We start from the raw sequence: 21701 nt of genomic DNA on the forward strand, positions 1-21701 counted from the left end.
TATGTGGATTTGTGGCTGTGGAGAACTGCGCTCTGCGTCATGATCTGGGTTTGGGCATTGTTCTGAATTTGGTGGAGTCCCTTGGGCTCGAAATTTTGTTCATTCTGTGAATATAAAGGCAGGAGTGTAAAGGTAATAGGGGCTGTAAACATGTTTTAATTTTCTTCTCAAAACTCTGGACTCGAAGCACACCTAATCTCTGACGTTAAGAATGATGTTGGTGTCATCAAGAAATTTGTTTGCGATGGGTTAGTCGCAACTGGGGCAACAATGGAACGATTGAAGATCAGTAGAAATAACCGGTGTTCTGCTGGGCACTCTGCTTGACCAACATTGATGTTGGCGAGATCACAGTGCCTGGCTGGTAACTGTTCAGAGCATCTCCCACACTAATATCATGTAAAGAAACCATGTTATTGTGCGTGGTAATAAGTGTCAGTGTGTGGTATGCTTTGCTGTTGCAAACCAGGCTAAATGTTGTCTAGGCATCAGCTAATCTTTCTTCACCATAAATAGAAAAATTCTTCTCGTTTGGAGACTCAGCTGTTGAAGGGGCAGCGAGGACCAGTTGGATTCCTATATTGATCAGTTATTTACTGCCCTGTAATGACAACGAGGTTACTCTCTTTGAAAACAGAGCATTTGTAAAACTAGAGTGCCATTTTCATCGGCAAACTGCTGTGATGTCAAGTAGTCTTTTTTTGTGTGTGTGTGTGTGTGTTTGGTTTTCTAAGACTACACCATACAGCCCTACACCTCTCACTGGCTGTACATCATTCTCTTGTCGTCGTCGTCATTGCTGCATGTCTAAATCGAGTGGCAGGAAGCAATATTCCATTTCTTATTCTTAATTCGTCAAAAATAAACATAAGCGCCCTGCTGCTGAACGAATGGCTGCAGAAGCCACAAAGTCATCCAGTTGGATTTCATTAGGAAAAAAAATTGGATTTTTTAGCTTTATTGTACTGTGCATGCATGCTCACAGGTGTTAAGGTATTGTTCAAACTGGGTGGTTCATTTCATGCAGCCCTGTCCGAATCGAGGTGGGGCCCCAGCGAGTGCCGGTCTCTGCTTGGCTGCATCAACCAGGCCCTGTTCCATGAGTTTGGCTTGGCGGGCGACCGGCAGCACTACCACACGCCTGACAACTCCTTCATCGACAAGGTTGGGATCCTCTTCATGTCTCTGCGTCAGCCTTGTTGCCAAGGCACGATGGCTAAGACTTACTCTGCTATGGCGATTCTGCAGAGGGAGCTTGTTCGAAGCGAAAAGCTGACACCACTTCAATTGGTTATTTCAGACTTTAGATATTGCAGTGTTTGCGAGATGAGGTGATAAGTAATGTAGATCCTCTCTGGTGCATTTCATTTTTGCACCTAATACATCAACATGAACCAGCAAGCAACAGCATCTTTAGAGAGCCTGGTACATACATGAGCTAAGTGTAGATCATGGAGAATATTATTAATAGCCTGTGAGTAGGATTGAGGCGGAAGTGTCAGATACGGGTGTGGTGAGGCTGCTTTAGAGAGTCTGTACAGAGGACTCCGCTTGAATTAGAACCTGGAGCTTTTCACTTTGGCTCATGTTTAAGGGTCTGGTGGAATTTGTTTCATCAGGATAGTACACGACAAAATTACAAATGGCTCCCACCAAAAGGAGGAAAAAGGAAGGACGTATTGGCTCCATTCTGACTCGGATTTTGCTCCATACAGAGAGTCTGAGTAGCTCACCTCTGTACAATGAGCTACAATCTGCCAGTTCCAGCTCTGACCGTACTATAAGAATTATTGAACATTTTTGTACTAGTAATGTAAATAGTGTCCCGGATTATTTCCCTCCTTTTTTTTTCTATCTGCACTTGTTTTGTTTATTCAAAATCATTCAGAAAAAAATTTGAGCATTCGGGGAGTTTCTTTTTTTTTTAAATTCGACTGTCAAAGAAGTTAATAATGCGGAAAATTTTGGCTTAAATTCTAAGCAGTGTTGTGCGGGTTTTGCTTTTTTGTTGCTTAGTCTTGTGTAATCTGCTGGATTATGACACTCATTTGTCACCAATTAAGTCTCTTCTTAATCGTTATTGATTGGCTGCACAACTACAGTGCTGTACTGTAGGACTTGCCAGTGCCTCCTCAATGCATTGCTGTGCAGCCACCATTATGCAGCTGTTGCTATGCATTGACGCTATGCAACTGTTGACCAATCACAGCAAGATTTTGCTCAGAGTAGTAGCCTCCGGATTAGTGGTTTCACACTAGTGTGAAGCGACATTACTGTGTATTGCCTCATTGTGAACCAGGCTCCCACTGGGAAGTTGAAACATCTTTCCATCTTCCTTCTTTTGGTCGGGGCCATTTACATTCATCAACCTGCTACACCTGGGCATTCATTGCTATGGGATGTTAAGAAGCTTTGTAAATAGTTTTCAATTCTGAGGTGACAGAGGCAGCAGATAGGAATACTTAGTCAAGCTAAATTGTGAGATGAAGGTTTGAAGGTTCCAAATTATTTGAGTAGGAAAGAGCTTAGATAAGCTGGAGAATTGTATAAAACTGAAAGACTTACTGCCTGAAGAATTTTGATAAATGCAGTCAGGCCAAGTGAATTCTTTGTTGGCCACAGTTAGCTCATTGCTTTCACAACACTGTTTCAATGGGATGTGAAGTACCATCGGTATAGAAAACTAGGGCTGCTGCTACAACTGCAACTCATGTGTATGTGGTTGGTGACTATCTTTGAATGCCACTTAGTCACCTAGTGTGAAGCAGTTGTTCAGTGTAGCTTCATAAGACAATAATCTAGGCGACTTACTATAAGTTAAAGACGTCTGTTCTATGCCACAGGGCAAGTCTTCCAATAAAAAAAAAAGTGCGAACCAAGCGCAAGTTCACAAATGATGAGACAACTTTTGGGAAGAAGGATGGTAAACTGGATGGTGCTGGCATCTCTAGAAAAATTATTCTCTAGCAGTGGCCCTTGGGGTCTGAGGGAAGACCTTGTGTTGTTTCCATTCATTTCTCTGATTGGCCGAGACATTCAATTTTTTTTTAAATCAAATTTTCCAGTTATGTCACTGTAGAAATGACGTAACAGCATGGGTATTTCATATGGACCTAAATGGAGGAAGGAATTGCAACGCACTCATTTTTTGATGCAGAGGTGATACTAAGGTAATTGTGTTTCTGAAGACTAGTCCTAATGTCCAGTGAATGGCCATTACTCTTGTTTATATTGATGTTCACCTTAGTACCCCATAAAACAATCTTTACACCTGTGTATGACTGTCATATGACAGTTGCAGCTGCTTAGGGACTGCGTCGGAGCCATGTGAGCCATACATTGGTTATTACATTGCTGTTGAGTACCAACAAAGAAGAAACAGCTTTCAGTACAATGCAAGGTTCGATGACAACACAAAATAAATAAATAATTGGTTCTCAGGAAAGGAAAGGCGCAGTATCTGTCGCACTTGTTTTATAGACACCTGAACCGCACCATAAGGGAAGGGGAGAAGGGGGGAGGGAAAGTGAAAAGAAAGAAAGGGGTGCCGTAGTGAAGGGCTCCGGAGTAATTTCCATGTACTGACATCGCACAGCATACGGATGCCACTTCGTTTCGCCTCCATTGAAACACAGCCGCCAGCGGTCAGGATCGAACCCGGGTACTCCGGCACAGTAGTCGGGCGGCACCACCGCGACTGGGCATGACAACACAGTGTCTTTGTTTTATAGGCTTTTATCACATTAGGTGGTGATGGCCATTATTTATGCATTTTCTACAATTTTAGTTCATGAAACCAGGAATGTGCAGACATGGGCACATCATAGAATATGACTTGGCCAGATTTTTTTTCTTTTTTTTTGCAGATTTTGAAAGCATTGCAGTGCAGCTGCTATTATTCAGCAGAATTCATGTTTGAGGCTAGATACTAGGTATTCTATGTATTTCGTGTGCACTTTTTTTTTTTACAGTGTTTCAGTGAAAATGCTATTGTCTCTTTGGTGGATGGACCTGTAGGCATCCACTGGCAAAAGTATGATATCCGTCCAGAGACCTCCACTTGCTAAAAGACTACGCAGCACTGAAAAGAAAGTTGAATTGAGGTTTAACTTACTACACGTTCTTCACCTGGCCCCTTTAAAAAAAAAATGCCCCAATTCAATGATTAATGAATGACTGTATAATGTACACCTATGGTTAGGTATGATTATACTCAAGACAAAGTGGCTAGAAGAGTGGCTGTGGTTGAGAATGCACAGAATGGGATGTTTTGGGCAAACGAAGAAGCACTCCAAGGAGCCCACTTTGAAAATCCCTGCTGTGGTTTATTGAACTATACAGATGTATACAGCAATTCGATACCACTTGTGTTGAGGGTGTTTGGACATAACCTGTTCTGTTGACGCTGTGTGTGGTAACCAGGTGGGAACGACTACCCCGAATCAATGAATGGTGCAGGTTCTGGAGAAGAAGAGTGGCATTCCCCTGACGCTGTGCGTCATATACGAGGCCGTGGCCAGGCGCCTGGGCGTGCACTGCCTGCCGGTGAACTTCCCCACGCACTTCCTCCTCAAGTGGCTCGAGCACCCGTTGTAAGTACCCCACAACAGACGGGGCGCTTTGAACATTGAACACACACTGTAGACAGTTTTGTTTTGGTAACATTGAATAACTGGCCCCCCTTGTGTCCGTATTTCGAGTTTGTGTCGTTATCGAAAGTGTCGCTATTTCCCGGCCTCGAGACATCAGATTAGAGAATATGCTGCAACTGAAAGTGGTAATGACGTTCTGTTCCAGTGTGTCCGCAAATTGAATCACTCGAGGTCATTGAGATAATGACGCAAACTCGGAATATAGACATTGCTGTGACTCTGTTAACTAGGGGTGTGAGAATGCCAAATAGTAACTTCGAATCCAATCAAGAAAAAAAAAACACGAATATTGAATAGCGCCAGACATATTCAGTGCCTTCGTGGGACTTTCATTCAGTCTTACTGAGACCAAAAAATATGTTTGAATAATTTAGAAGTTCACCTTTTTTAATCTCTCTAAAGAACTCCTGAGAACCGTTAGCATCAGTGTAATTTTTTTCTAATGAACACTTGGAATATGGATGTGTAAGCATTTGAGATGAAAAGAAAGCAATAACAACGCTTTGTGATTTCGTCAAGGGCATTGCGTTGTGCACACTATCGGGATGTTGACCAGGATCGTCGGTCCCTCCACAGCCCTTTTCACAGTGCAGCGCAGTAGTCACGGCCCATCTTTGCAAATGGCCCCGCTGCGTTCTAAGGATGCTTGACCGCATGGACTGTGCAAGGACGCACAGGCAGTGAGGCATCCTCAATACGCGATGGGTCAGGGTACTTGATTCCCAGAGGAAGCACGGGTATATAAGACGGCAGTGTGCAAAGGTGCTAGAATAGCATGACGCCATCCCAAAATACAGCTAAAGGACCAGGTAGAACGAGAGGAAGCTGGTTCACACGGTATGAAGGAGCACTGAACAAGGGTAAAGGTCCCGCCTCAGTTCAGAGGTCGAGCCAACGTTTCGACAAGTGGACTTGTCTCTGGATGAAGACAAGTCCACTTGTCGAAACATTGGCTCGACCTGAGAACTAAAGGACCAGTCACGCACAATGCAGTGTCGAAAAATGGCACAGCTGGCTGAATGGCTGAATGCCACTGGGCTGCTGTGTGCCCAGTGGCAGTGATGGGATGGTGTGGATTTAAGCAAAGCGAAACAAACTACAGGGCAGTCCACTTATAACGATACCAGATATAACAATATATCGCTTATAGTAGTGATCAAATTCTTGTGATTTATCATTTTTTTCCATTGTGTCTATGTAAAAATAAACCAGATATAGCGATCGATTATCGGCGATACATCGGATACAACGATAGATTTATCGCCGCCCAGTAGGTGTTTACCATGAAAATTTGAGTGCATATTCAATAAAAGATAAAATATTTAGAAGACAATGACGTGAAAACTCTACATATGCGGCAAACGGTAATATGCGACAAAAACGGAATAAAATGAGCACTATCATCATCGCAGTCGTGCAAAGGGTACTGCGGTGGCTGTATCGCCGTCACCGATTCCGTGTCCGTGGAAGATGCAATGACCACATAGATGGATGGCGCGATAACTCACGAGATGAAACGGCAGATTTATCGGGGTTTTTGGCAGGATATCAAGGGTGGAAGCCTTGTGAAAAAATATGGACATTCGCACTTTATGATTTTAACGATCATCAAGGCTGGGGATGTCCTTCAGGTCATCCAGCCGCTAATTGGTTTCATGTACGCAAAAAGGCTGCCGCCAGCGTACTCGCTACTGGAAGTGATGCTCACAGCGTTTGTCAAGCTTCAGCTGCTGCTCAAGCGAGCGCAAATTTCCTACTTTTTTAAATATGCTTAAGTTACTTTATGGCTACTGATGTATACTGTAATAAAGTATTTAGTGCTCTTTACGATGGTTGGCATTGTTCAACCCGATTTACTCATCACTAGTAAGTAGGCAAGCCTACAGCATGGGAAAATACGTGGGAGTGCTTTTTTTTTTTTAATTTTTCTTTTTTCGTCGCTTCAGATATAACGATAATCAGTTATAACGATTGGATTTTCAGGTTTTCTCAATATCGTTATAAGTAGACGGCACTGTATACTGCCAGGCTATATATATTTCACTATGGTGAATATTTGGCCGTCATTATGCCTTCTATAGAGCGCATGCCTGGAATGCACCACTTTTTCGAGCAATCAGGCTCTTGGAAGTCTATCTCGGCAGTTGCTGGCTTTGGGTGTCGCACCTCGAAGCTCGAGGCTTTGAGAGTCGCACCACCATCCAAACTAACAAGCATCCAACACCACTGATTTACATAAGTGTTGGCTGCGACCACACTCCTAGTTTGAATTAGTCAAATTTCCGGATTAACGGAAGTTCCAGTCATGAGGTCCTTCTCTTAACATGGTGACCATTTGGGCTAGTTAGTGCAAATCTAACATATTGAACCAGCAAAAGACACACAAACACAAGAAAAGAAGTACACAGGACAGCACTCTCCCATGCACTTCTTTTCTTGTGTTTCTATGTCTTTCGCTAGTTCAGTATGTTAGAGGTTCTTCTTGTCTTCCCTGCTCTGCCGCTGAGCTGTCAGTCAGTTCAGTCGTTCAGTCGTGTCCGACTCTTCGTGACCCTATGAACCATGTCACGCCACGCTTTCCGGTCTCTCACTATCTTCCTAACATCACATAACTTCATCTGCAGTGCCTCGAGGATGCCATCTAACCATCGCGTTCGCTGCCTACCCCTTCTCCGGCGACCCTCAACCTTTCCCAACATCAAATCTTTCTCCAGCGACTCCTCTCTTCTCATCAGATGACCAAAGTAGCTGAGCTTTAACTTGAGAATTTGACCCTCCAATGAGCAGTCAGGGTTTATGGTGGACAATATCGACTGATTTGATCTTCTGCCAGTCCAAGGAACTCTCAAGATTCTCCGTCAGCACCACAATTCAAACGCGTCAATGCTTCGGCGGTCAGCCTTCTTCACACTCCAACTTTCGCATCCATACATCACAACTGGAAAGACCATAGCACGAGTTATACGGATCTTGGTTGGCAGACTAATGTCTCTGCTCTTTACTAGGCGGTCAAGGCTAACCATTGCTCTCTTTCCCAGAAGCAGGCGTCTCCTAATTTCATGGCTGCAGTCTCCTTCCGAGGTAATCTTGGAGCCCAAGAAGAGAAAATCTGTCACAGCTTCCACTTCTTGTCCATTGATGCTCCAGGACTTAATAGGGCAAGACGCCATGATCTTTGTCTTTTTAATGTTCAGTTTAAGCCCAAACTTCTCACTCTCTTCTTGTATGCGCATCAGAAGTCTCTTGAGTTCCACTTCACTTTCTGCCATTAAAGTGGTATCATCCGCATATCTAAGGTTGTTGATACGTTTTCCAGCAATCTTCACTCCATCTGAACACTTGTCCAGACCGGCCTTCCTCATGATGCACTCTGCATATAGGTTAAATAGGCAGGGCAACAGTATGCAGCCTTGCCTCACTCCTTTCTCAATCGGAAACCAATCAGTAAGACCATGCCCAGTTCTGACTGTGGCCTCTTGTACTTCATACAGGTTCCTGAGGAGACAGATGAGGTGCATTGGAACTCCCATCTCTTGGAGAGCTTGCCACAATCTGCTGTGATCTACGCAGTCAAACGCTTTCGCATAATCAATAAAGCAGAAGTAGATGGGTTTCTGGAACTCTCTTGCTTTTTCCATGATCCAGCGAAGGTTGGCAATTTGGTCTCTAGTTCCTCTGCCCTTGCGAAACCCAGCTTGCACGTCCGGAAGCTCCCGATCCACATACTGCTGCAGCCTACCTTGGAGGATTTTCAACATCACCTTGCTAGCATGCGAAATAAGCGCGATCGTGCGGTAGTTGGAACAATCTTTGGCACTGCCTTTCTTTGGAATGGGGATGTAAACTAACCTCCTCCAATCCTGTGGCCACTGCAGGGCTGTCGAAATCTTCTGACGTAATGTATGCAGAATGTTAACAGCGTCATGGTTGAGGTTTTGAAGCAACTCAGCTGGAATGTCATCAATTCCGCTAGCTTTGTTCTTAGCAAGGCTGGCTAAGGCCCATTCAACTTCACTCTTTAGGATGCCCGGCTCGAGATCAGTAATCACAACCATCTTATGTTGGGTTTGCACATTCGGGTCCTTCTTGTACAGTTCTTCTGTGTATTCCTGCCACCTCTTCTTTATCTCTGAGGCTTCAGTGAGGTCCTTGCCTCGTTTGTCCTTTATCACACCCAGCTTAGCACAGAAGCTTCCTTTGATATCTTTGATTGTCTTATACAGAGCTCTTGTGTTCCTTAATTGGCTGTTGTCCTCAACTGCTTGGCACTGTATGTTCAGGAAGGCATTCTTATCTCTCCTTGCTATTTTCTGAAAATCCGCATTGAGAGCCTTGTATCTTTCTCTTTCCCCCATAACTTTTGCCATCCTCCTTTCGTCAGCTATTTGCAAAGCCTCTTCAGATAACCAGTTTGCTTTCTTGCATTTCTTTTGCTTTGGAACTACCTTAGTAGCAACTTCTTGTATTATATCACGAACATCAGTCCACATCTCTTCGGGATCTCTGTCTTCTAGATCTAATTCTTGAAATCGATTCCTCACTTCCACAGCATATTCTAATGGAATTTGATCCAGATCATACCTGAAAGGCCTTCTAGTTTTCTGCGTTTTCCTCAATCGAAGCTTAATTTTGGCAACAAGAAGCTGGTGATCGGTGCCACAATCGGCCCCAGGCCTTGTTTTTACTGCTTGTATAGCGCTTCTCCATCTCTGCCGGCAAAGAATATAATCGATCTGATTCCTGTACAGACCGTCCAGTGAAGTCCATGTGTACAGGCGCCTCTTGTGCTGTTGAAAATGAGTATTCGCTATGGTGAAGTTGTTTTCTTGACAAAACTCCCTCTGCCCAGCTTCATTTGGCTCGCCAAGACCGAACTTGCCTATAATTCCGGATATTTCTTCACTCCCGACCTTAGCATTCCAGTCTCCTATGAGAAAAACGACGTCTGAAGATGGGGTGCGGTCTAAAAGGCATTGTAGGTCCGCATAAAATCTCTCAACGTCAGCTTCTTCAGCAGTAGTGGTCGGTGTATAGACTTGGATAACTGTTATGTTGAAAGGGTGACCTTGGATCCGAAGTGAAATCATTCGGTCGTTTTTGGGGTTGTACCCTAGCACTGCTTTGCCCATTCTTCTGTTTACTATGAGAGCGACCCCATTCCTTCTCTTGGATTCGTGCCCACAATAAAAGACATAATGGTCGCCGGAGCTAAATTCTCCCATTCCGAATATCAAATGTCAAGCCATCCGAATACTACTAGGTATTTTAATAATTTAAAATTTTACTCATATTCAGTTACTCAAGCATTTGCATACCCCTATTAACATTTGTTCGGTTTCAGGAGACCCTTTTATTACAGTTGAGGGTAGCTCGAAATAGTTTGATACATTGATAATTTCATATAGAAAACATGCCATGTGATCGAGCTTCTCTGTAACCTAGAAGCATCAATACAGTGCATCCACGCTAGCTTCCAATGCTCGCACCTCATGTCTCTCGTCTTAGGCCGTGTGCCCTGCGACTGTGACTCACATAAGGGCTGCTTCTGATGGCGTTTTGGATAAGGCCACTAATAAAATATCTGATACTGTTACTGGTGCTTGTTCATGTCGCTTGTGATTCTGGCAGCGATGGCACTATTTCTTCACACCACCCATATTTTCATGCACCGCAAGTGCCTTTCATTGCCCTACACTGTTCTCGCTATTTACGCTGGCCATGTTATGGGTCTTTAACCCATTTAACTCCCCTACTGCATTGCGCCGTGGTAAATGCCTCGGCAGTATCCAACCAATCTTATCTCTTCTGCTCTCTAAGGAGCCTAATGACTAGCCGCAATCTGCCGTGACTGCACTCAGCCCCCCTTCATCTGCGCCCCCGCCCACCTCTACAGACCTGTTCCTTCGTTCCATCGACGCTTATCTTCCTCGGGCGCAGTGCACGCAGTTTTTGAACCTACTTCAGTTTCACTCCTCCCTCGACTCTCATCAAAGTTCTTTGGGTTAAACGTCTACCGTCACTTATCGCATCGACACTGGCACCCACGCACTACTGCGGCAGCGTCCTTATCGTGTGTCTGCAACCGAACGCCGGGCTATTGAAGAGCAAGTAGACCAGATGGTCCAGAGCGCCCTGATTCAGCCCTCAAGCAGCCCTTGGGCATCACCTGTTGTGCTCATAAAAAAAGAAAGATGGCTCTATCCGCCTCTGTGTCGATTATCGCCGCCTTAATAAGATTATGCGGAAGGACGTCTACCCGCTCCCGCGCATTGACAACGTTCTCAACTATTCGCAAGGCGCCGAACTCTTTTCTTTCCTAGATTTACGTCCGATGATGGACAGCATTTTGCGCGGCCTAAAGTGGAAGACTTGCATATGCTTCCTCGACGATATTGTCGACTGTTCTCTCGACTTTGACACCCACCTCTGCCATCTGAAGCACATTTTGATCTGCCTCTCTGATGCCGGACTGCAGCTGAACTTGAAAAAATGTAGTTTTGCCACCCGCCAGCTCACCATTCTCGGCCAGGTTGTCTCCAAAGAAGGAGCATCTTCAGACCCCCCCAAACTTCATGCCTTTCCCAAACCGACTTCATTCAAAGATCTACTAAGCTTCCTCGGACAGTGCTCTCACTTTCGTCGCTTTATTTGAAATTTTGCTTCCATCGCTTCTCTCTTGATAGACCTTTTGTCTGGCAGTTGCGACCTTTCGCTGTTGTCGCCATCGTGCGATGATGCCTTCAATACTTCCCACAGCGCCTACCGAGGTCCACACGGACGCCAGTGGTGTTGGTCTCGGTGCCGTGCTCACTCAGCGCGAATCAGGCTATGCTGAATACATGGTCACCTATGCTAGCGGTACGCTCACAAAGGCTGAATATAATTACTCTGTTACTGAAAAAGAGTGCTGAGCCATTATTTGGGCTCTTGCTAAATTCTGCCCTTACCTCTATGGTCCAGCACCTCCACCAAATGTCGGATGAGGGTTTATTTAAAGGTACTGGGACTGGGAAGATCGGCGGCGAACACAGCCCGTAGACAGTCAGGTCGAACACGCGCAGCGATACTGTCTCTTCACAATATTTTTATACACCAATACTTATCATTAGCAGAACATTGGCTTTCCTTTCTGAGCAGTTTGACACCTTTGAACGCATTATTCATTATTTAATTATTTAATTGGCCAATTACACACACATTTTTAATTAGCATCGAGCATTGTCTTTTTGTTTAAATTTTCTTAATTAGCAGCATTGGCTTTTTATTCTGGGCATTCTGACTTTCTTGGAGTCCCTTTTTTTTCCATTTTCTTATTTTTTTATTCATCAGTCAATTACAATGATTTCATTAACTCCTCATCACATATCAAACACCAACAAATCATCTGTCACTAAAAGCACGAATTACCATTATACGATATTTTTTACGCAGCCCCTTACTATTTCCAACACACGGTGCTGACAGTGCTGACCGCTGTTCGACTGAACGAGCTAGCTATTGCTTAATAATTCGATCTATCCAGGTTTGATACAGCCAGGATCAACTGTATCATGATAGCTTACATGGTTACCATTGTGTTTGCTGGCACTGTAATTCTTTGCTGTTTTTATGCATTTTATTCTTTATTTTAGTCAATTCTTTTGTTGCCTTCCTTGCAGCACTGCCTACAGTTAGTGCTAAACAAGATGAGATAATGAAGGTTTGCAACAAAGCAAAACATTTTTTCTTTCTTCCTGAGTCCGCGGAAATGTGGTATAAGTACAGTCGAACCCGGTTATATCGAACCCGGATATATCGAATTTTGGTTATATCGAACTCACGAAATATCCCCTTGAAAACCCCATGTAAAAGTATAGGAAAGCCGCGTCATATATCGAACTTAATTTCACCGGTCGTTCGATATATCGAACTCCGCACCACACACTGGAAAGTGTGCCTTCCCCAAAGACGATCACATCACCCTTGGCCGTTTGCCACGTGACGTTTTCAAGCCATGCACGGAAGGAATGAGAAGGAACAGTTCGGCGACAGCTGGTCTGGGCAGCGCCGCGCCCATTCCCCAAAGGCGCGCGCATCTGCAGTTATCGTTTCCCGCGCGCCAACACATGACCTTTGCAAGCCATGTGCGTGGGTGTGCCCATTCTTTTGCCAAGTTATCTCTCTCCTTCAGCACGCGCTACACATGCGCCAAGCCAGCTCAGCCCGTTTTCAGACAGACATCGGACGCTTTCTCCAGCGTGTGTTGCGAACCCTCTGCGCGCGGCGGCTGATGTGGCTATGGCGCCTGCGGACGTTAAGAAGCGACAGCTGTCTCGTTTTTTCTTTTTCTTTTTTTTTTTTAGTCATCCTTTCTTATCGTTGTGCTGTTCGGACGTTAAGCGGCGGCAGTTTATTTACTTGTTGTTTTTTTTTGCAGGAGTCGTTTATCTTGCATGTATGAATCAACGAAAGCACGCGGTCAGCTACTGCGATCATATAGCCCGCTCCAAGCGCGGCGTGGCTTGTGCAATCAAGCCATCAACGGGCACTCTGCCAAGTTCGCTCCCCGCCACCGCAGGAGCTATCAAAAGATAAATGCGCCCGGACGTTATCGCTGCGCAGCATCTTAGCACGCTGCCAAGAAATGAGCTGTGGATGAGACCACCGAAACGGAGTGTCGCGCGCCATCGACATGCAAGCAAAAACGCTCGTGATTTCTGCCGTGGCGACCCAGAAACCTTGTGTTGAGCTACCGCGGTGGCTCGAGCGGCGAGAGGGACGCAGTTCCAACAAGTTTGAAATGTTTCGCTCGTCGATGAGATCGCTCAATCGCTTGCATGTGAGCGAGCTGGCCTTTACGCATCTTTTTTTCTTTTTTTTTTTTTTCAAATTCTCGGGTGCAAAAGTGGAGGGTGGTTTCATTATGCGAGTGGGTTGATTACTCGACAAATACGGTATCGTTTTTTCGCATCGTAAGTACCGTCACAAGCCGATTTCTGTATATCGAATTATTGATATATCGAACTATTTCGCGATCCCCTTCGAGTTCGATATATCCGGGTTCGACTGTATATTTCCAAGCTATGCGGCATTGTCAAAACTGATCAGCTGAGCCACAAAAAGGTGCAGGCATGTAGCTGTGGAAATAAATACATAATGCTCCTAGTGATGACATATAGATCAGGAATCCTTTGTTTTAGTTTGACTTGGAAGAGGGGTTGGAATCCAGTGTTTAAAGCTTGTTTTCAAATGTGAAACATGCTTTGAAGCTGAACTAAGCTCTTGAAAACACTATCTAGCTCTAATCCTGTTTACAGGTGTTAAGCTGGCTTCACAGTTGTAGTTTCACACCATTATGTGATGTCATCTCTCCTTGTACCCACTCTTTCCCAAAGTGATCCACCAATCTGCCCTAGGAGAGAGGAAAGAAGCTTCATAAGAAGATGAGAGAGTGTCAGAGTTGTTATGTTTGTTTCTGGTTCTTTGGTTGCCATTGGTTGCCATGGCACGACATTGGTTGCCATGGTACTGCATTGGTTTCCATGGCACTGCAGGTTGCCGGAGGAGCAACGCTACACGTACATAGACGTCTATCACGGGGGTCGCTTCATGGACCAGGGCGAGTGCCCATCGCTGTGCCCAAACTTGCAGCTGGACAGGAACACCTGCTACACCTCCCTCCGCACACCGAAGGTTGGTGTGCCCTTCTGAAGGGTGTTTTGCAATTGATGGATAGGTGTAGCCATAATAATTTTTTTTTTATTCAAGAGCTTTGTTGACAGGTACCTGCACTGCTTACAGTTGGTTCATAAGGCCAGAGCCATGAACCTGTTAGAAGGTCAAAGCCAGAAGGTCAAAGAAGGCCAAAGGAAGGTCAAAGGAGGTATTAGAATGTCAAAGCCATTATCCAAGACAGCCTTAAGTTAGCTTTACCTATTGGCTCAAATGTCTGTGCTCGGGACATTTAGTTGCAGCACTTGAGATAGATTGCCTTCAAATCTAGTTATGCATAAGCTAGCGGTAGTTAGCATGCATAAGCTAGCGGAAAGCAGCAGATCTGACACTAGCAACTGATTTCTGCCTTTCATTGAAGCAGCTTTTCTGCATTACTGCAAGTTATGTCAGAACTAAGTGATTTCTAGGTTGTACGCGAATCGGCATCTAACTGAGGTCTTGAGGAATGTGGGAGCAAAGCTGGTAGGGATGTGCTAAAAACCCCTCAGTTGTATTCATTGCTTCGACTGTACCCAGTTATTTCGTGACCACTTGGCATGTCTTTATATCATGCCATATTACTCGGCAGGCAGATATGGCAGGATGGCAGTTATCCAAGCATACACAGCGGCTTCTGCCTTTAATGTTATAATCTTTTTTATTTTGATATATATACTTTTTGCACACTTGTTCATTTTTGATGGGCGCTTTAGGCCAGCCTTGCTCTACAAGAAATGTTTACTTGCGAGATGAAAAGTGAGACTAGGTATAATTCGGGTTTTTTTTTTTTTTGAAAAGCACTTAGCAGCTAATCTGGTTGGATGTTCTTGAATTGGCCTCAGCAGCTGATGATTGCTCTTGACATTCAGTCGGCATCATTCTAGGGTGTATTTGTTCATTACCATCCACCATAGTGCAGTGAATGGCTGCAAAGGAAAGCTACAAAGTAGTAGCTTATTTGCCTTGTGAATGCCAAACTGTCAGTTTAGGCGTGCACTTATTTTTCTTTTATTTTCTGCAGTTTCATTTCTACCCAAGCCTTATGTGTGGGCAGGTTCTTGAAAGCCGTTAACCTGGTACCGTTAATGATAAAGTTCACTTTTTTTGTTCTTTGTAAGCAACAGCTACGTCAGGTTATACATTTTTTCGCTCTACTTCATAACTAGGCTGTTTTTCTACCAGGTTTCCTAGCTAAATGTAATCGGGCTTTTAAAACACACTAAGTGCCCTGAGTCTGCAGTATTTTTTCATATGCCAAAGTTGATTAATTTGTGAAGACTAATTAGTTAACTTTCTAATTAATGACTTGATAAACAAACTATCAGTACTACAGCTGTGGATTGTCTTGGAAAGCAGTTAGCTAGCTGTGATATTTGCACGAGGTATGATTTATGCATAGTTTATTCTTTTTTAACAGCCTTGCAATAAAGCTATTAGTACTTAGCCGTCTGATAGCTCACATCTCTCCCAATGCACAAGCAACGCCCCATCATGAATAATGGTCCAGACAAAGGGGATTTTCCTTTCTCAGGCATGTCTTAGGATGCAGAGGTGGTGCCACTGTGGCGAGGACGCTTTTTTTTATTGCTTTAGTTATCTTTTAAGGCCATTAGAAAAGGTACTGTACCTAAAGGTCAGCTTGGTGGATGCATTTCACTCAACCGTTTTAAGGCGATATGCAATCTGCATTGCACTTTATTCTTCAAGCCATTAAGTAAGAGTTACTGAATTAGTCCCTGCTAATTATTTACCTTTAGCAAATGAAAAAAAGATATATACTGCGAACTAGGCCATACAACACTGAACATTCTCAGTTAGTTTCACTGGGGCGAGGATGCTCCGTCTTTTTAAAAGCTTGGTTACATTTTGGCTGGGACACCCAGTATATATATAGCCAGTCCAGCTATGAAAAGGTGTCATCGTGGACCTTTTTTATCTCTTGGTTGGAGACTGAACAGCCCCCTGAACTGATAAAAATGGTGCAAAATTTGAATGCCTTGGGGTAAAAAAAATGAGCACCATATAAGTGTGGCAAGTATACATAAGCAGTGAAAGCTATCTCTGCAATTACTGCTAGCTGGCAGCATATAGGTTGCTTCAAACCTTTTATGGCAGTGTCACTGCTGCACAATGTTGTGGAGCTGGGGAAAGACGCTGTGGAACGCACCACAATCTAGTTTACCTGAAGGTAGGAAAACTTCAAAACGTTCTATATAATATCTACGAGAGAGTTTTCTGCAGCTCCACAGGGTTGTTTTGTTGGAAAAGTCCCCTCCATGTGACACAGATCAGCACCCATAAGATGGCCTTGTGAGATCACGTGTTGTGCCCCCTGCACCGCGTGTTCAGGTGCTGGTGCGAATGTGCTGGAACCTGGTGGAGTCCTGGCGGCAATTTGAAGGCAACCTGGGCATGCAGGGATTGCGCTATGCCCTCGAGCTGCTTGAGCTGTTTGAGGGCCGCGGCCGGCACCGCACCGACCCCATGCGGGGAGACATCGAGCACCGGCTGCTGCTGGCGCGGGTCTACCTCCACCTAGGTATCAACTATGAACAGGTGGGGGAGACAAAATGCAAATCAATGCAGATATTCGAAATCAGTATTGTTCTATTTACCTGTGCTTGTACCCTGGCAGACAGGCCAGCAGATGGGCATTCAGTAGTACTATGTCAAAGGATCGTGGTTTTCTGCCGTTCCACAAAAAATCGCAGTTTTGGGGAATTTTTTTTCCGCCACTAGCTGCGTTTCAGGAGGCACAATGAAGAGGCATCTGTGTGCTGTGTGTTAAAGATCCCCAGGTGGTCGAAATTACCCCTGAGCCCTCCACTATGGCTCCTCATCTCTCTTTCCACTTTTGCTCCCACCTTCCTGCCTTCCCTTACCATGTAGGTCAGGTGTCCAATAATAATATTAATAAAATAATGCTTCACAGGAATGGAAAGGCGCAGTATTTGTCACACTTGTTTTTGTGGACACCAGAACCATGCTGGTAAGGGAAGGAAAGAAGGTGAGAGTGAAAGTAGAAAGAGGAGCCTTAGTGGAGGGCTAAGGAGTAATTTGGCCACCTGGAGACACCTCTTTCCATTGAAACGGTATTCCTACTGCAGCAGGCAGGTCAGGTGTCCGCATGACAAGTGTGACAGATACTGTGCCTTTCCCTTCCTGTGAACCAATTATTCATTTTTTTTCTTTTTTTGCAGAATTGAACACTAGCAGCCATAACTTTTTGATACTGCTATGTATGTGGACATTAGTAAGAAGGAAGGTGGACAAGGGCAGGGAAACGCGTCCATTATTTATGTAGTCTACTATGGGACCACATCTTAGGAAAATATCTCCAACTTCATGAAGTGCACAATATTATTTTTCTTTTAAAAGTGCTCCAGATGTTCTCTTATATCTTGCACTCTCTCCATGCATCGTTCAGTAACAAGCAACATTCCTTTCGCATCATCCATGATGTTAATTTTTTGCACTACAGTTGAACCCGGATATATCAAACTCGAAGGGGATCGCGAAATAGTTCGATATACAGAAATCGGCTTGGGACGGCACTTACGATGCGAAAAAACGATACTGTATTTGTCGCGTAATCCACTCACTCGCATAATGAACTCACCCTCCACTTTTGTACTCGAGAATTTGGAAAAAAAAAAGCGTTAAGGCCAGCTCGCTCACATGCAAGCGATTAAGCGATCTCAGCGACGAGCGGTGGCAACAGAGCAAAAAATTTCCAACTTGTTGGAACTGCCCCTCAGCCGTAGGAGCCAAGCCACCGCGGCAGCTCAAAACAAGGTTTCTGTGTCGCCGCGGCAGAAATCGCCAGCGTTATCACTTGCATGTCGCACTCCGTTTCGGTTGTCTCATCCAAAGCTCATTTCTTGGCAGCGTGCCAAGATACTGCGCAGCGATAGGTGTTTATCTTTTGATAGCTCCTGCTGCAGCGGGGAGCGAACTTGGCAGACTGCCCATGATGGCTTGATTGCACAAGCCTGGTTCAATTTATCATGCCGCGCTTGGGGCCAGCGTAGTCTACTGCCATAAAATCATTGGAAGGCATGATACAGTAGCTGCAAATGCTGTTTGAAGCGAAAAATGCTAAAAGCCGGTGTCATGATCGCAGCTGACCGCGTGCTTTCATTGATTCATACATGCAAGGATAAACGACTCCCGCAAAAAAAAAAAAAAGCCACTTCGTAACGCCTTATCTTACGCTACGCCGCGCGTACAGCACAACAATAAGAACAAACGACTCTTGCAAAAAAAAGAAAGAAAAAAAAAAAAGATCTGCCGCTTCTTAACTTTCGCAGGCGCCATAGCCACGTCAGCCGCCGCGCGTAGAGGGTTCGCAACACATGCAAGCGTCCGACGTTCTGTCTGAAAACGGGCTGAGCTGGCTTGGCTCATGCGTAGCGCGTGCTACTGCGAACAAAGGCTGGGAAAGAGGAAGGAGAGAGATAGCTCGGCAAAAGAATGGGCACACCCTTACGCTTCGCTCTATCGCGTTTTTCCCCTCTCGTTCCCACCGGTTCTCTCTGGTTAATTCACACACATGGCTTGCAAACGTCACGTGCTGACGCATGGGAAACGATAACTGCAGATGCGCGCGCCTTTGGGGAATGGGCGCAGCGCTGCCCTAGATCAGCCGTCGCCGAACTGTCCCCTCTCATTCCTTCCGCGCGTGGCTTGAAAACGTCACACGGCAAATGGCCGAGGACGATGTGATGTCTTTGGGGAAGGCACACTTTCCAGTGCGTGGTGCGGAGTTCGATATATTGAATGACCGGTGAAATTGAGTTCGATATATGACGCGGCTTTCCTATACTTTTACATGGGATTTTCAAGGGGATATTCCGTAAGTTCGATATAACCAAAATTCGATATATCCGGGTTCGACTTAGATGGCATCGCAATGTTTCGCATTTCTTGGATGGAGTGGTAACCATGGTCCACTAAAACTTTCATTGACGAAGCGTATGTCTCTGAGCCATAACGGTCTTTAGTGTGAAAGTGCAGCATCACTTCATTAAAAGTGTCACATTAGGCTCCGGCAGCTGAGATTTACTCACTTTTCGGTGCATCACTTTTACCGATATGGTATCGCCATCTCGCTTGCTGATCATGGTTTCCAGCATCGGACTACATAAAAGTGGACCCGTGCACTTATTTCAACATCCTCTGTAAACAATTTTCGACACTGTATTTAACAAAACCATTGTGGTACCGACCAATTTAGATGGCAGGCTTTCTGCTGCACTGAAAAAAACTTAATGCTTGAAATTCGGTGTTCTGTTCCTTTGAGCTCTGCCATCTTGAAGGGTATTGATGTGGCATCATTGATGGCTCCCGTTTTGCGAGCTCTACTCATGGATCTGTGTTCACTTACATGGGCTTTGCTACTAGTCTACTCTCGAATTCCTTAACTTGTGCCTCCGTTATCTGACATGTACTCACTAACAGTCGTAATCTCTGCCACATGATGTACAAGACCACCCAACATAGACATAAAGCCCGCCGTAACGAAGCCACGCAGACGCGCCTGCGTGGTTTAAGGTTAGTGTGTCTGACTTGAGATCCAAGAAGCCTAGAGAGTTTGATTCCCATCTCAGAGAACCCGCTCCTGCCCACTTGGCCATGCCACGTGTTCTTGTGACGTCACAAAACGCATCAACCAGTGAGTGTGTGGCCATGTCACCTACTGCTTGCCAGCCCCATGCTCATGCTTTTTTTGCTCGTAATGCCAGTGCTAAATTTCAATGTGGAAGCGTTAAATGCCTTGTTCGTCAAAAATCTAACACCGGTGCTGGCGTCAGTGTCCGGTGCTGCCGTTTGCATTGTGAGTGAAAGATCGCGAGCATGGCGCTGGTAAGCGGTAGTTGGTAAGTGGCATGGTTGCACAGCATTGCCTGACACTACATTAGGCAAGAGGTGCCAACTCTTGCCTCTCCTTTCACAAGGGAGGGTGATATCTGAATCAGCCTTCCAGGATCCTTGCATTCACGTTACCTCTATAGGGCACGCAGGCATGCTGATAGGTCTTTGCTCATCATCATCATAATCAGCCTTACTATACCTACTGCTGGGTGAAGGCCTCTACCATATTCCTCCTAATCATGGGAGATTGTGGCCAATTACTGCACCAGGGTGGCCAATTCCTGTTCTGTGGAGGGAGTGTGTTGCTGGAGGTGTTCACCGGCATCAGGTTGCTCCCCAAACCTGTTTATGCAATTCCATCGACACGCGGATGTTTATTTTTTTTTTAAATCTGGTAGAGAATTGCGCGGCACCGGAATTCGAACCACGGTCCTCTTGCATGCGAGGCGGATGTTCTACCTCTACGCCACCACCGCTGCAGGTCTTTATTAGAGAGGGGCTTTATACCGTATTTACTCGCGTAATGAACCCACCTTTTTTCCAGATAAGTTGACATAAATTTGGGGGGAGGGTTCATTACGCGGGGAAAAAAAATGAGATTTTTTTTAGGTCGAAATTTCATGTCACAATGAAGATAGGAAAATCGCAATCCCAACCTTACCTTTATAATAAAAACACGTACGCGATGAATGTGAATTAAAAATTCATTTTTATTTTCATGCTGCTGGCTGCTCATGGTCTGTCTCACTCGGGCTCGCTATCTGAATCCACGCTTCAACTCATATCGCTTGCGACTTCGTCGGCGTCGTTGTCTTCCCACAGCGCGTCGTCTTCACTGCCGTCGAGGCTGTTGGAGATGCCAGTCTTTTTGAAGCTGCGGACGACCATCTCGCTGGGAATCACACTCCATGCTTCTAGAATCCATCGACAGAGCATGTCGATGGTGGGCCTTCTAATCTTACCTGCGGGAGTCAGGTCGTGGTTTCCCGCGGCCATCCACTCTGTATAGAGCCGGCGCACGTTGTCCTTAAAGGGCTTATTAATGGAAACATCAAGGGGCTGCAGCACTGATGTCAAGCCACCTGGGATGATAGCGAGGTCCGTGCGTAACTCGCTCATTCGGCAGCGGACATTTTTTTCCAGATGGCCGCGGAAGCTGTCCATAACAAGCAGCGATGGCAGGAGAAGAGCCCCGGGCCGCCGTCCCCAGACTGTTTTCAGCCAGTCGGACACCAGCTCGGCCGACATCCACCCTTTCTCCTGGGCACGAATGTGGATACCGGCAGGAAGAGTTCCCTTTGGCAGAGTCTTTCTTTTGAAGACGACGAACGGCGGCAGCTTCCTGCCGTCCGCGGTTACAGCTAACATCACGGTGCACCGCTGCTTCTCGGTGCCCGTCGTCTTAACCTGCACACTTTTCGCACCTTTCATATCGACAGTGCTGTTTCTTGGCATGTCAAAGTTTATAGGCGTCTGGTCCGC

At 45.3% G+C, this 21701-nt stretch overlaps 1 protein-coding gene across 1 annotated transcript in view; it reads left to right on the forward strand.

Annotated features, from left to right (window-relative positions):
• The window catches only part of LOC146180571 (F-box only protein 21-like), a 53015-nt gene that overhangs the window by 20694 nt on the left and 10620 nt on the right, over nt 1-21701 (forward strand). Inside the window, exons 4-7 of the mRNA XM_084576078.1 lie at nt 1028-1164; nt 4459-4592; nt 14186-14324; nt 16695-16901. Of these exons, the coding sequence (XP_084432204.1) occupies nt 1028-1164; nt 4459-4592; nt 14186-14324; nt 16695-16901 (617 nt within the window). The remainder of the gene's footprint in view (nt 1-1027; nt 1165-4458; nt 4593-14185; nt 14325-16694; nt 16902-21701) is intronic.

Source organism: Amblyomma maculatum, chromosome 8, assembly GCF_055883805.1.
Source record: "Amblyomma maculatum isolate TAMU_Amacu chromosome 8, ASM5588380v1, whole genome shotgun sequence".
NCBI classification, from domain to species: domain Eukaryota; kingdom Metazoa; phylum Arthropoda; class Arachnida; order Ixodida; family Ixodidae; genus Amblyomma; species Amblyomma maculatum.